The 14,247-nt window shown below is 42.8% G+C and overlaps 1 protein-coding gene across 1 annotated transcript in view; it reads right to left on the bottom strand.

The window, feature by feature from the left end:
- LOC127648116 (mucin-2-like) overlaps positions 1–14,247 on the bottom strand; it is a 47,232-nt gene that overhangs the window by 17,253 nt on the left and 15,732 nt on the right. The window contains exons 2-10 of the mRNA XM_052132720.1: positions 4,565–12,346; positions 4,334–4,435; positions 4,136–4,242; positions 3,213–3,271; positions 2,952–3,097; positions 2,205–2,339; positions 1,587–1,629; positions 1,129–1,166; positions 866–962 (exon numbers count right to left, since the gene is read on the bottom strand). Of these exons, the coding sequence (XP_051988680.1) occupies positions 866–962; positions 1,129–1,166; positions 1,587–1,629; positions 2,205–2,339; positions 2,952–3,097; positions 3,213–3,271; positions 4,136–4,242; positions 4,334–4,435; positions 4,565–12,346 (8,509 nt within the window). The remainder of the gene's footprint in view (positions 1–865; positions 963–1,128; positions 1,167–1,586; positions 1,630–2,204; positions 2,340–2,951; positions 3,098–3,212; positions 3,272–4,135; positions 4,243–4,333; positions 4,436–4,564; positions 12,347–14,247) is intronic.

The following is a 14,247-nucleotide window of genomic DNA, read 5'->3' as shown; positions in this document are numbered from 1 at the left end:
GTTTAAAGGGTCTTGGTAGATTTGCAGTGGTCTGATACTCCTTCCATTTCAATATTATCGCTGGCACAGTGCTCCTTGGGATGTTTAAAGCTTGGGAAATCTTTCTGTATCCAAATCCGGATTTAAACTTCTCCACAACAGTATCTCGGACCTGCCTGGTGTGTTCCTTATTCTTCATGATGCTCTCTGTGCTTTAAACGGACATCTGAGACTATCACAGAGCAGGTGCATTTATACGGAGACTTGATTACACACAGGTGGATTCTATTTATCATCATTAGTCATTTAGGTCAACATTGGATCATTCAGAGATCCTCACTGAACTTCTGGAGAGAGTTTGCTGCACTGAAAGTAAAGGGGCTGAATAATTTTGCACGCCCAATTTTTCAGTTTTTTATTTGTTAAAAAGTTTGAAATATCCAATAAATTTCGTTCCACTTCATGATTGTGTCCCACTTGTTGTTGATTCTTCACAAAAAATTACAGTTTTATATCTTTATGTTTGAAGCCTGAAATGTGACAAAAGGTCGAAAAGTTCAAGGGGGCCGAATACTTTCGCAAGACACTGTATGCTGTTCTTAAACGAAAGTTTGGGACGAGCTTGCTCATCTAATCTGCCAATCAACCTGCAGGCTACATCCTCCAGTTCCTTCCCTATAGCTTCCTCCATATATTAAGTCCCTTAGTGGGGGTAAATTTAGAGTTCGAGTTGAGCCTCTTCCTTTTCGGACAGCAAGTCAAATGCGTTTACCCTTTATCACTCAAAGATTATATGGGCAGGCAAACTCGTGAAAGATGCATTTGAATATATGCCTGCCTTTCCTCTCATAAACACTCACAAGATGCTATAAAAATGAATACCCACCTATGAGTCACACAGAGGTAGATGAGCACAGCCAAAATCACAATGAGCAGAACTCCCCCTAACACACATGCCACAACCACTAGAGCAATCAAAGAAGCTACACAGAGAAACAAAGGTAATTACACACACATATATAGACACACACACATACTGTATAAACACACACCCATACCCTGTGTAACGAGTATTGTAATTATAATACTATTGCTTCAATGAAAATTTTATTGGACAAAAAGGTAAATATTATGATAACAAAATCTTACAGTCATCGCAGTTCAATCCAGAATAGCCAAATGGACACCTATTAAAAAAAAATTATAATAATATACATTACATAAGTAATAAATATATGTTTTAAATATACAATTTGAAAGCTAGCCACAAAGCTGACTTTTGCTATATAAGAATGACACAAGGAGGCAGTATTTACTGTTACATAGAGATGGGAGAAAGGTGCCATCTGTTGTTCCTTGCAGGCTAATCTGCTTTAAAGGCTCCAAATGGTTAGGATTAGAGTGGGGGATGGGTTAGGGTATCTGCTGCCTGCCAGGAACAAACTGTGGCCCCTATGTGCAATGGGCCTGTTACTCATACACCGGTCATGCACTCAACCACAAAATTTCTGTCACTCTCTGAGTATGCATTTAATCTATTGGACACACAAGTTTATAGAGTAGTTTAAGGAATGATGTGTATTAAAGTAACAGAAGAAAGTACTCACGGTACACAGTTGTCTCCTTGTGCTTTCTGTCCACTGGGGCAGACTATGAAAAGAATAGACAGTAATTAGTGAGAGAGAATTATTAAAAGGTGGTGGGATGAATCGAAGAAAAAAAAAAAGACCGGAACGAATTTATGTGTACACAACATTAAAACTGCATTATTTCAAATTTGGTATGATCAGAATTCATTTGGCTGTTAACAGGGCTGGATTGGTAATCTGGCACCGTGCATTTTCCTGGTGGGCCGACACACTTTGGGGCCAATCAGGGGTGGACTGGCCATCGGGAGAACTGGGACTAAGCTGAAATGAGCCGCCATATTATGCAGAACGGGCCACAAAACGGCACCGCGATATGACGAAGGGGGCAGCGATATGCAGAAAAGGACAGCGACTACTAAGGCAACTTTTGGGCCAGTTTCTATGTAAAATACCAGGCCTATTTCTCTTCCCTGTCCACCCCTGGCTGTTACTCTGGACAAAACCACGCCAAGCTCAAAGGTCACTGCTGAAAATGATATGCACACACAAACACGATTGCTTACACAAAACTGCACTTCCTCTTCTATTCTTTACAACACACAGTAAAGGGTGTAATAAAGAAATACACGCACTCACCTTTACAGCTCTTCCTCTGGTAAGGGCTAGGTACATAGCCAGGTTTGCAGACACAGTTAGGAAGACCATCTCTGGTTGCACACACTGTAGAGACAACATCGCAAGGAAAAGGCTCCTGCTGACAGAGATCAGTTTCTAGAGAGACATAGACATGATAGAATGAGGGGATGCAGTACAGTTTATACAGAGACAATCATTTGGCCTCTTTACACCTGTCAAACTCCTTAAAACAATACTTAGCCATAGTCATGGCTGAACATCGGTAAACCCCCACAAAGTTTTGGCACAGGCACTGTATTAAATGTTTTTATTTTTGGGCTATGGAGATATGGGCTATTTTTTTTTTCCTGAAATATGTAAGGAACACTCTTGGCCATTTCAGTAGTTCACTAGTTAATGTTTACACTATCCTAAATCCTGCATTGAGGATAGTGTAAACATGTTTGGCTCGCTGCCCTGGGTGAAGGGCTCGAGGCTCGAGGCTTAAACTGAGCTCAAATAGCCCCCCGGACATAGATTAGTTATTGATGAATAGATAGGAGATGGGGAGGTGGATCAGAAGACTTGATGCCATGTAGACGTAAGCAGCTTTTTATATACAGTATGCTTACTCCGGATGTGTGATTGGTCTGATTAAATGAACTTGCTCCTCCCGAACCTTGATAATGAAATTCCATTTAATACAGTTGCAGACTGAAATAAATAAAAAAAAAACTGTCCAGGAGGCATTTTTTTAAAGATACTCACGTGTGTATTGAGCATCAGCAAGGATGCCACAATTCTCTGCCCCACAGTCTTTTATAGCAGTATCCATGGCTGTTCCAAACGAATCCTGGGTGGCTGGAGAATTGAGCTCAAAAAAACTGTTCACTAAGGCCACTACACTGCCAGGACTGGAATCATTTAAACAGAGATTAATAATTGTTAACTATGATTCATATTTACAAAGAGATTAATAATTGTTAACTATGATTCATATTTACAAAGGTGTAAAAAATGGACACTTACGTTAGCTTAAGGACAGTGCTGTTAATGTAGTTTTGCTGGTTATGCAGAGCTGCATTTACCTATGAGAGAAGGAGAGAAAAAGACTTGCAGTATATAGAGTGTGAAGGAAAATGCTTCAGAATTTTTTACAGTATTTACATTCACACTGAGAAAAGGTAGTCCAATGTTTATTGAAACTTTGTAGGCATGGCTATTAAGCTATAATAATACATTGAAAAATACTGTAAAACCAAAGCAATATAGAGTAATATACTTGTATACAGAATATAGCAGAAAGCATTGTGATTAATTGCGTAAATTCTTTAAACGTGTTATTTTTTGTAAAATTAATTGCACGTTATTAACGCATTAAATCGACAGCCCTAATATATATATATATATATACTTTTTTAATGTTTAAAGATAGCTATGTATAATTATTTCATCATTATATATTGAATTATTGTTATGTGAGGGGCTTTCTCAGCAAATATTTGTATATGCTATTCATTGTGATTAATTGGAACACCACATAATTAATTCGATTAAAAATTGTAATCGATTGACAGCCCTAATTATAAGATATTAACTCATATTAATAAAACATATTAAATGAAACTTAAGTTACATAATAAATATTATTTTAAATTCAATTATAATTGTACAGTCCCAGTCATTCCTTAAAGTATTTATTTGTATTTGATGTTTTTGAAAACATTTTATTTTCAAAATATTTAAACTTCTATCCTAATTTTGAAAATCTAAATGTGATGACAAAGATCTCTGAATATATTAACATAACATTTTATTCAAATAATGCCCTCCAAGCCTTCTCACAACATGTAGAGCAAGACCAACATTTCACACAATTCCAGTGCATGAAGGTAAATCTTTGAAATAGTTAGTGGTTAGGAAACAGTAGGTATGGTAAATGTGTGACCTACCGCAGAAATTATCTCGTTAGCAGTTTGCCGGAATTCGAGTGAATTGGGATCATTCATGGCACTTAGAAAAGTGCGGTTCACCCGAAGGGAAATGGGGAAGGTTTTAGCTGGAAATAAAGAGGATGTGAGAAAGAGGGTAAGAGTTGAGAAGGAGTGTTGCGTTGTTCTCAACACCAAGTCTTGACATCTGACACTTACTTTCCACACAAGTATAATTTAATAGAATTGTTCCAGCCAGACACTGACAGATGGAATTCACACAAACACTGAGGGGTGGGCAGGGCACTGCAGGGCAGGTAGCTATAAGAAAAAAGAACACAAAAATATGCCAGATCACTAAGGGTTTATAAAAGAGAGAACGCATTAAAGGCACAGGTGAGGATTAGCATTGCATGATCTTACACACACAACTCATTCACTCAAACACACCTGGTGGTGTTGTGGTGTTAGTTGGGTTAGTAGTTACAATGGGTCCATTTGTAGAGATGCCTGTGGTTAGAGGTGGTGTTGTATTCGCTGGTGTAGTGAGTGGTGTGGTAGCATTCCCTTGTGTAGTAATGAGTGGTTCTGTAGTGTTTCCTGGTGTAGTGATGGATGGTGTTGTAGTGTTCCCTGGTGTAGTTAGTGGTGTGGTAGCAATCCCTGGAGTGGTAATGGGTGGCGTTGTAGCATTTCCTTGTGTAGTTATGGGTAGTGTTGTAGCATTCCCTAATGTAGTAATGGGTGGTGTTGTAGCATTCCCTGATGTAGTAATGGGTGGTGTTGTAGCGTTCCCTAATGTAGTTAGTGGTATGGTAGCATTCTCTGGTGTAGAGATGGGAGGCGTTGTAGCATATCCTTGTGTAGTGATGGGTGGTGTTGTAGTATTCCCTGGTGTAGTTAGTGGTGTGCTAGTATTCCCTGTTGTTGTGATGTGTGATGTTGTAGCATTCCCTGGTGTAGTGGTAGATGGTGTTGTAGCATTCCCTGGTGTGGTAATGGGTGGTGTTGTAGCATTCCCTGGTGTAGTAAGTGGTGTGGTTGCATTCTCTAGTGTAGTGATTGATGGTGTTGTAGTATTCCCTTGTGTAGTAATGGGTGGTGTTGTAATATTCCCTGGTGTAATGATGGGTGGTGCTGTTGCATTCCCTTGTGTAGTTTGTTGAGTGGTAGCATTCCCTGTTGTAGTGATGGGTGGTGTTGTAGCGTTTCCTGGTGTAGCTATAGGTAGTGTTGTAGCATTCCCTAGAGTAGTAATGGGTGGTGTTGTAGCATTCCCTGATGTAGTAATGGGTGGTGTTGTAGCATTCCATGATGTAGTTAGTGATATGGTAGTATTCCCTGGTGTAGAGATAGGATGTGTTGTAGCATTCCATTGTGTAGTGATGGGTGGTGTTGTAGTGTTCCCTGGTGTAGTGATAGGTAGTGTTGTAGAGTTCCCTGGTGTGGTAATGGGTGGTGTTGTAGCGTTCCCTGGTGTAGTAAGTGGTTTGGTTGCATTCCCTAGTGTAGAGATTGATGGTGTTGTAGCATTCTCTGGTGTAGTGGTAGGTGGTAGTGTAGCGTTCCCTGGTATAGTAATGGGTGGTGTTGTAGCGTTCCCTAATGTAGTTAGTGGTATGGTAGCATTCCCTGGTGTAGTGATGGGAAGTGCTGTAGCATTCCCTTGTGTAGTGATGGGTGGTGTTGTAGCATTCCCTGGTGTAGGTAGTGGTGTGCTAGCATTCCCTGTTGTTGTGATGTGTGGTGTTGTAGCGTTCCCTGGTGTAGTGGTAGATGGTGTTGTAGCATTCCCTGGTGTGGTAATAGGTGGTGTTGTAGCATTCCCTGCTGTAGTAAGTGGTGTGGTTGCATTCTCTAGTGTAGTGATTGATGGTGTTGTAGTATTCCCTTGTGTAGTAATGGGTGGTGTTGTAATATTCCCTGGTGTAATGATGGGTGGTGCTGTTACATTCCCTTGTGTAGTTTGTTGAGTGGTAGCATTCCCTGTTGTAGAGATGGGTGGTGTTGTAGTGTTTCCTGGTGTAGCTATAGGTAGTGTTGTAGCATTCCCTAGAGTAGTAATGGGTGGTGTTGTAGCATTCCCTGATGTAGTAATGGGTGGTGTTGTAGCATTTCCTGATGTAGTTAGTGATATGGTAGTATTCCATGGTGTAGACATAGGATGTGTTGTAGCATTCCATTGTGTAGTGATGGGTGGTGTTGTAGTGTTCCCTGGTGTAGTGGAAGGTGGTGTTGTAGAGTTCCCTGATGTAGTAATGGGTGGTGTTGTAGCATTCCCTGATGTAGTTAGTGGTATGGTAGCATTCCCTGGTGTTATGATGGGTGGTCCTGTAGCGTTCCCTGGTGTAGTTAGCGGTGTGCTAGCATTCCCTGTTGTTGTGATGGGTGGTGTTGTAGCGTTCTCTGGTGTAGTGTTAGCTGGTGTTGTAGCATTCCCTGGAGTGGTAATGGGTGGTGCTGTAGTGTTCCCTGGTGTAGTAAGGGGTGTGGTTGCATTCCCTAGTGTAGTGATTGAAGGTGTTGTAGCATTCCCTTGTGTAGTAATGGGTGATGTTGTAATATTCCCTGGTGTAATTATGGGTGGTGCTGTAGTGTTCCCTTGTGTAGTTAGTTGTGTGGTAGCATTCCCTGTTGTAGTGATGGGTGGTGTTGTTTTGTTTCCTGGTGTAGTTATGGGTAGTGTTGTAGCATTCCCTAGTGTAGGAATGGGTAGTGTTGTAACATTCCCTGATGTAGTAATGGGTGGTGTTGTAGCGTTCCCTGATGTAGTTAGTGATATGGTAGCATTCCCTGGTGTAGAGATAGGGTGTGTTGTAGCATTCCCTTGTGTAGTGATGTGTGGTGTTGTAGTGTTCCAAACTGAAGTGATGGGTGGTGTTGTAGCATTTCCTGGTGTAATGAAGGGTGATCCTGTAGCGTTCCCTGGTGTAGTTAGTGGTGTGCTTGCATTCCTTGTTGTTGTGATGGGTGGTGTTGTAGTGTTCCAAACTGAAGTGATGGGTGGTGTTGTAGCATTTCCTGGTGTAATGAAGGGTGATCCTGTAGCGTTCCCTAGTGTAGTTAGTGGTGTTGTAGCATTCCCTGGTGTTATGATGGGTGGTCCTGTAGCATTCCCTGGTGTAGTTAGCGGTGTGCTAGCATTCCCTGTTGTTGTGATGGGTGGTGTTGTAGCGTTCTCTGGTGTAGTGTTAGCTGGTGTTGTAGCATTCCCTGGTGTGGTAATGGGTGGTGCTGTAGCGTTCCCAGGTGTAGTAAGTGGTGTGGTTGCATTCCCTAGTGTAGTGAATGAAGGTGTTGTAGCATGCCCTTGTGTAGTAATGGGTGATGTTGTAATATTCCCTGGTGTAATTATGGGTGGTGCTGTAGTGTTCCCTTGTGTAGTTAGTTGTGTGGAAGCATTCCCTGTTGTAGTGATGGGTGGTGTTGTATTGTTTCCTGGTGTAGTTATGGGTAGTGTTGTAGCATTCCCTAGTGTAGGAATGGGTAGTGTTGTAACATTCCCTGATGTAGTAATGGGTAGTGTTGTAGCGTTTCCTGATGTAGTTAGAGATATGGTAGCATTTTCTGGTGTAGAGATAGGATGTGTTGTAGCATTCCCTTGTGTAGTGATGTGTGGTGTTGTAGTGTTCCAAACTGAAGTGATGGGTGGTGTTGTAGCATTTCCTGGTGTAATGAAGGGTGATCCTGTAGCGTTCCCTGGTGTAGTTAGTGGTGTGCTTGCATTCCTTGTTGTTGTGATGGGTGGTGTTGTAGTGTTCCCTGCTGTAGTGGTAGGTGGTGTTGTAGCATTCCCTGGTGTGGTAATGGGTGGTGTTGTAGCATTCCCTGGTGTAGTAAGTGGTGTGGTTGCATTCTCTAGTGTAGTTATTGATGGTGTTGTAGAATTCTCTTGTGTAGTAATGGGTGGTGTTGTAATGTTCCCTGGTGTAATAATGGGTGGTGCTGTAGCATTCCCTGGTGTAGTTTGTTGTGTGGTAGCATTCCCTATTGTAGTGATGGGTGGTGTTGTAGCATTTCCTGGTGTAGATATGGGTAGTTTTGTAGCATTCCCTGGTGTAGTTAGTGGTGTGGTAGCATTCTCTTGCGTAGTAATAGGTGGTTCTGTAGCGTTCAATGGTGTAGTTAGTGCTGTGGTAGTATTCCCTGGTGTAGTTTTGGGTGATGCTGTAGTGTTTCCTGGTGTAGTGATGGATGGTGTTGAAGTGTTCCAAACTGAAGTGAGTGGTGGTGTTGTAGCATTCCCTGGTGTAGTAATGGGTGGTGTTGTAGCGTTCCCTGATGTAGTTAGTGATATGGTAGCATTCCCTGGTGTAGAGATAGGGTGTGTTGTAGCATTCCCTTGTGTAGTGATGGGTGGTGTTGTAGTGTTCCAAACTGAAGTGATGGGTGGTGTTGTAGCATTTCCTGGTGTAATGAAGGGTGATCCTGTAGCGTTCCCTGGTGTAGTTAGTGGTGTTGTAGCATTCCCTGGTGTTATGATGGGTGGTCCTGTAGCGTTCCCTGGTGTAGTTAGCGGTGTGCTAGCATTCCCTGTTGTTGTGATGGGTGGTGTTGTAGCGTTCTCTGGTGTAGTGTTAGCTGGTGTTGTAGCATTCCCTGGTGTGGTAATGGGTGGTGCTGTAGCGTTCCCAGGTGTAGTAAGTGGTGTGGTTGCATTCCCTAGTGAAGTGATTGAAGGTGTTGTAGCATTCCCTTGTGTAGTAATGGGTGATGTTGTAATATTCCCTGGTGTAATTATGGGTGGTGCTGTAGTGTTCCCTTGTGTAGTTAGTTGTGTGGAAGCATTCCCTGTTGTAGTGATGGGTGGTGTTGTATTGTTTCCTGGTGTAGTTATGGGTAGTGTTGTAGCATTCCCTAGTGTAGGAATGGGTAGTGTTGTAACATTCCCTGATGTAGTAATGGGTAGTGTTGTAGCGTTTCCTGATGTAGTTAGTGATATGGTAGCATTCTCTGGTGTAGAGATAGGATGTGTTGTAGCATTCCCTTGTGTAGTGATGTGTGGTGTTGTAGTGTTCCAAACTGAAGTGATGGGTGGTGTTGTAGCATTTCCTGGTGTAATGAATGGTGATCCTGTAGCGTTCCCTGGTGTAGTTAGTGGTGTGCTTGCATTCCTTGTTGTTGTGATGGGTGGTGTTGTAGTGTTCCCTGCTGTAGTGGTAGGTGGTGTTGTAGCATTCCCTGGTGTGGTAATGGGTGGTGTTGTAGCATTCCCTGGTGTAGTAAGTGGTGTGGTTGCATTCTCTAGTGTAGTTATTGATGGTGTTGTAGAATTCTCTTGTGTAGTAATGGGTGGTGATGTAATGTTCCCTGGTGTAATAATGGGTGGTGCTGTAGCATTCCCTGGTGTAGTTTGTTGTGTGGTAGCATTCCCTATTGTAGTGATGGGTGGTGTTGTAGCATTTCCTGGTGTAGATATGGGTAGTTTTGTAGCATTCCCTGGTGTAGTTAGTGGTGTGGTAGCATTCTCTTGCGTAGTAATGGGTGGTTCTGTAGCGTTCAATGGTGTAGTTAGTGCTGTGGTAGTATTCCCTGGTGTAGTGATGGGTGATGCTGTAGTGTTTCCTGGTGTAGTGATGGATGGTGTTGAAGTGTTCCAAACTGAAGTGAGTGGTGGTGTTGTAGCATTCCCTGGTGTAATGATTGGTAGTCCTGTAGCGTTCCCTGGTGTAGATAGTGGTGTGCTAGCATTCCCTGTTGTTGCCATGGGTGTTGTTGTAGCATTCCCTGGTGTTATGATGGGTGGTCCTGTTTCGTTCCCTTGTGTAGTTAGTGGTGTGCTAGCATTACCTGTTGTTGTGATGGGAGTTGTTGTAGCGTTCCCTGGTGTAATGGTAGGTGGTGTTGTAGCGTTCACTGGTGTGGTAATGGGTGGTGTTGTAGCATTCCCTGATGTAGTTAGTGCTATGGTAGCATTCACTGGTGTAGAGATGGGAGGTGCTGTAGCATTCCCTTGTGTAGTGATAGGTGGTGTTGTAGTGTTCCAAAGTGTAGTGATGGGTGGTGTTGTAGCATTCCCTGGTGTAATGATGGGTGGTCCTGTAGCGTTCCCTGGTGTAGTTAGCAGTGTGTTAGCATTCCCTGTTGTTGTGATGGGTTGTGTTGTAGCATTCTCTGGTGTAGTAAGTGGTGTGGTTGCATTCCCTAATGTAGTGATTGATGGTGTTGTAGCATTCCCTGATGTAGTAATGGGTGGTGTTGTAGCATTTCCTGGTGTAGGTATGGGCAGTGTTGTAGCATTCCCTGATGTAGTAATTGGTGGTGTTGTAGCATTCCCTGGTGTAGTTAGTGGTATGGTAGCATTCCCTGGTGTAGAGATGGGATGTGTTGTAGTGTTCCCTTGTGTAGTAATGGGTGATGTTGTAATATTCCCTGGTGTAATGATGGTTGGTACTGTAGCGTTCCCTTGTGTAGTTTGTTGTGTGGTAGCATTCTCTTTTGTAGTGATGGGTGGTGTTGTAGCATTTCCTGGTTTAGTTATGGGTATTGTTGTAGCATTCCCTAGTGTAGTAATGGGTGGTGTTGTAGCATTCCCTGATGTAGATAGTGGTATTGTAGCATTCCCTGGTGTAGAGATGGGATGTGTTGTAGTGTTCCCTGGTGTAAAAATGGGTGGTCCTGTAGAGTTCCCTGGTGTAGTTATTGGTGTGTTTGCCTTCTCTGTTGTTGTGATGGGTGGTGTTGTAGCGTTTCCTGGTGTAGTTGTAGGTGGTGTTGTAGTGTTCCCTGGTGTGGTAATGGGTAGTGTTGTAGCATTCCCTGGTGTAGTAAGTGGTGTGGTTGCATTCCCTTGTGTATTGACTGATGGAGTTGTAGCATTCCCTTGTGTAGTTTGTTGTGTGGTAGCATTCCCTGTTGAAGTTATGGGTGGTGTTGTAGCGTTTCCTGGTGTAGTTATGGGTAGTGTTGTAGCATTCCCTGGTGTAGTGATGATTAGTGTTGTATTGTTACCTACTGTAGTGATGTGTTGTGTTGTAGCATTCCCTGGTGTAATGATGGGTGGTGCTGTAGCATTACCTTGTGTAGTTTGTTGTGTGGTATCATTCCCTTTTGTAGTGATGGGTAGTGTTGTAGCGTTTCCTGGTGTAGTTATGGGTAGTTTTGTAGCATTCCCTGGTGTAGTGATGATTGGTGTTGTACTGTTCCCTAGTGAAGTGATGTGTTGTGTTGTAGCATTCCCTGGTGTAATGATGGGTGGTGCTGTAGCATTACCTTGTGTAGTTTGTTGAGTGGTAGCATTCCCTGTTGTAGTGATGGGTATTGTTGTAGCGTTTCCTGGTGTAGTTATGGGTAGTGTTGTAGCATTCCCTGGTGTAGTGATGATTGGTGTTGTATTGTTCCCTTGTGTAGTGATGGGTGGTGTTGTAGCATTCACTGGTGTAATAATGGGTGGTGCTGTAGCATTCCCTTGTGTACTCTGTTGTATGGTAGCATTCCCTTGTGTAGTGATGGTTGGTGTTGTAATGTTCCCTAGTGAAGTGATTTGTTGTGTTGTAGCATTCTCTGGTGTAATGATGGGTGGTGCTGTAGCATTACCTTGTATATTTTGTTGTGTGGTAGCATTCCATATTGTAGTGATGGGTGGTATTGTGACATTCCCAGGTGTAGTTTGTATTGAAACATGTGTGGTTAAGTGTGGAAATGTCCCATTGCTTAGGGTAGTTATCGGTGGAGTTGTGGCATTTTTTGGTGAAGTTTGTGCTGTAATTGTTGAATTTCCTGCTGTACTTCGGGGTGTAGTAGTAGTGACACTGCCTGTTGTTGAAATTGTTGCTGTAGTGTTGCCTAATGTACTAAAAGGACTAGTGGCATTGCCTCTTGTAGTTATTAACTGTGTTGTGCTGTTCCCTTGCACAGGTAAAGAAGTTGTGGCATTGCCTGGTGCAGTTACAGGAGGATTTGTGGTTGTTCCTGGTGCAGATACAGGATGGTTTGTAGCATTCCCTGGTGTAGATACAGGTGGTCTTGTGTTGTTGGCTGCTGTTGTTTTTACAATTGTAGGTGGAACTGTGGCATGGCTTGATGTAGTCAAGAGTGGAATTGTGGCATTCCCTGGTGTACTCACTGATGAACTTGTAGCATTTCCCTGTGTAGTTGTGGATGAGCTTGTCACATTACTTTGAGTAGGTAGAGATAGAGATGTGACATTACCATCATGTGTTGGTATGACTGGAGTTGTGACATTGCTTTGGAATACTGTAGTTGTGCTGCCAGATAGAGTGCTTGTTGGTCCTGTTTTGAGTGATACATAACACATAATCAGAAACAGCAAACATTAAGAATGTTCAGAAGGATTCTATGATGCATTAATAAGGCCCTATGATTTACACAATGCGGAAAACATGGATGGAATCGAGGAATCCAGTCATGAAAACAGAATAATTTATAAATTAATGAAATGTCTGAATGCACAATGAATTAAAATAAAATTGTGATATGCCCAAGTATAATGATTTAATCATAAACGGCACAGTTTGTTAAATGCACAACAATGACGATGACAACATGACGCATTCACGAAAGATGTCTCGGCGTGCGCAGTGCCCAGGCACGAAAGACAGGGATCGTGGCCATCTGAAGGCGAGAGATATCAACTGCATCCAGGAATAACACACAACCAGAAGGGCATCTTTAAAAAGGTGAATGGAAACTGTTGGAATTCAGCTTGCTTATTTCTCAATGAAATAGTGACTGCTCGCTCCGAAGAGAAAATCTGAATGAGCGGTATGCACGCCCCCTCCTTTATACCCGTATGGCCGGGGGAGGGGCATGAAAATACCACTCGCCAATTCCCATTGGCCTTTTATCAAAGATCAGAGGTGTCTCGGGTTCCCAAGAGTGACCCCTAGTGTCACTAGATCGACACAATGTCGAGTGAGTGACAGGTAAGGAAGTGAAACTTCCTCAATCTGTCTCATTGTCAAGGCAATTCTGCCTGTGGAATTGGAAATTGTTGTCATAAATGTGGTTGTGCTGGAAGCTGTGGCTATTACAGCTGTGAAAACATACATCAAATTAGTCAGGTAGTATGAGATATACAAATTCATGCAATTCTGGAGCACAAATTTCCATCTTCAATATGACTGTCAGTTTCCTTTTAGTCAATTTTCTGTAATCCTATCAGACACACCAAATCAGTGATTTAGCAGCTAATGTGGTACTGTTTTGCTCTCACACAAAAACTCTGTGAAGAACGCACCATATCCTGAAAGTGATTTAATTATTTTCCATGAACAAACGGTAAAGAGTAACAATCACCTGCAGTACATCATACTGTAATTACCCAGCAACTGAAGGACACGCAAATGAAAAACATCAATGGCTTAGCAAGAAAGAAATTTGTCAAGGCACGCATACACACGCAGCCATTGTGGACAGTTTATATTGTTATTTGCTTCTGAAGTAAGAAATAAAAATATAGACACATGCAAAGAAAAAAAACTTGCAGAATACAGAAATTAAGAACTACCTGTTCCACTTCTGTCGCTCTCTCCATGTTGTGTCGGAGAAGCGACACTAGGGGTCTCTCTTGAGCGCCGATATTCACCTCTGATCTTATTGAAAAGGGCCAATGGGAGTTGGCAGTCAGTATTTGCATACCCCGCCCCCGGACATACGGGTATTTAAGCGGGGCAAATACGGGAGTTCATTCAGACAATTTCTTCGGAGCCGATGGTCTGTTTGCAGTCTGCTGCGAGAATACACACCCTGAACGTTCCTGTATCTCTGACGATCTGCTTGCTGTTGGATTTGACGGCGCACAACAGCGGCTTTCTCTACTTTGCACGGCGTGCATTGTTGCCCCTGAGCGCTTCGACAGCGCAGACACACACACACACACTGTGTATTAAAACAGCAATTCCTATTAAAAGAGTAATTTCTCTAAAAGAGCAAAACACAGCGGCGTTGAACATTCTTTTCAGAACGCGTCTTTCTCAAGATGCCCTTCCGCCCCTGTGTTGTTCCTGGATGCGGTAGAGTGCTCTCCGCTTCAGACGGCCACAGGCGCTGTCTCGTGTGTTTGGGCCGCGATCACACCGAGGCGGCGTTTGTGGATGGTTCATGTTCTCACTGCGAGAACATGACCATGACCACGTTGCGGTCGCGGCGTGCTTTCAACAGAAAGCAAGCCA

The sequence above is a fragment of the Xyrauchen texanus genome, chromosome 8 (genome assembly GCF_025860055.1).
Source record: "Xyrauchen texanus isolate HMW12.3.18 chromosome 8, RBS_HiC_50CHRs, whole genome shotgun sequence".
Classification (NCBI taxonomy): domain Eukaryota; kingdom Metazoa; phylum Chordata; class Actinopteri; order Cypriniformes; family Catostomidae; genus Xyrauchen; species Xyrauchen texanus.
The sequence above is the reverse complement of the archived record's forward strand: the minus strand, read 5'-3'. Positions and strand labels throughout refer to the sequence as shown.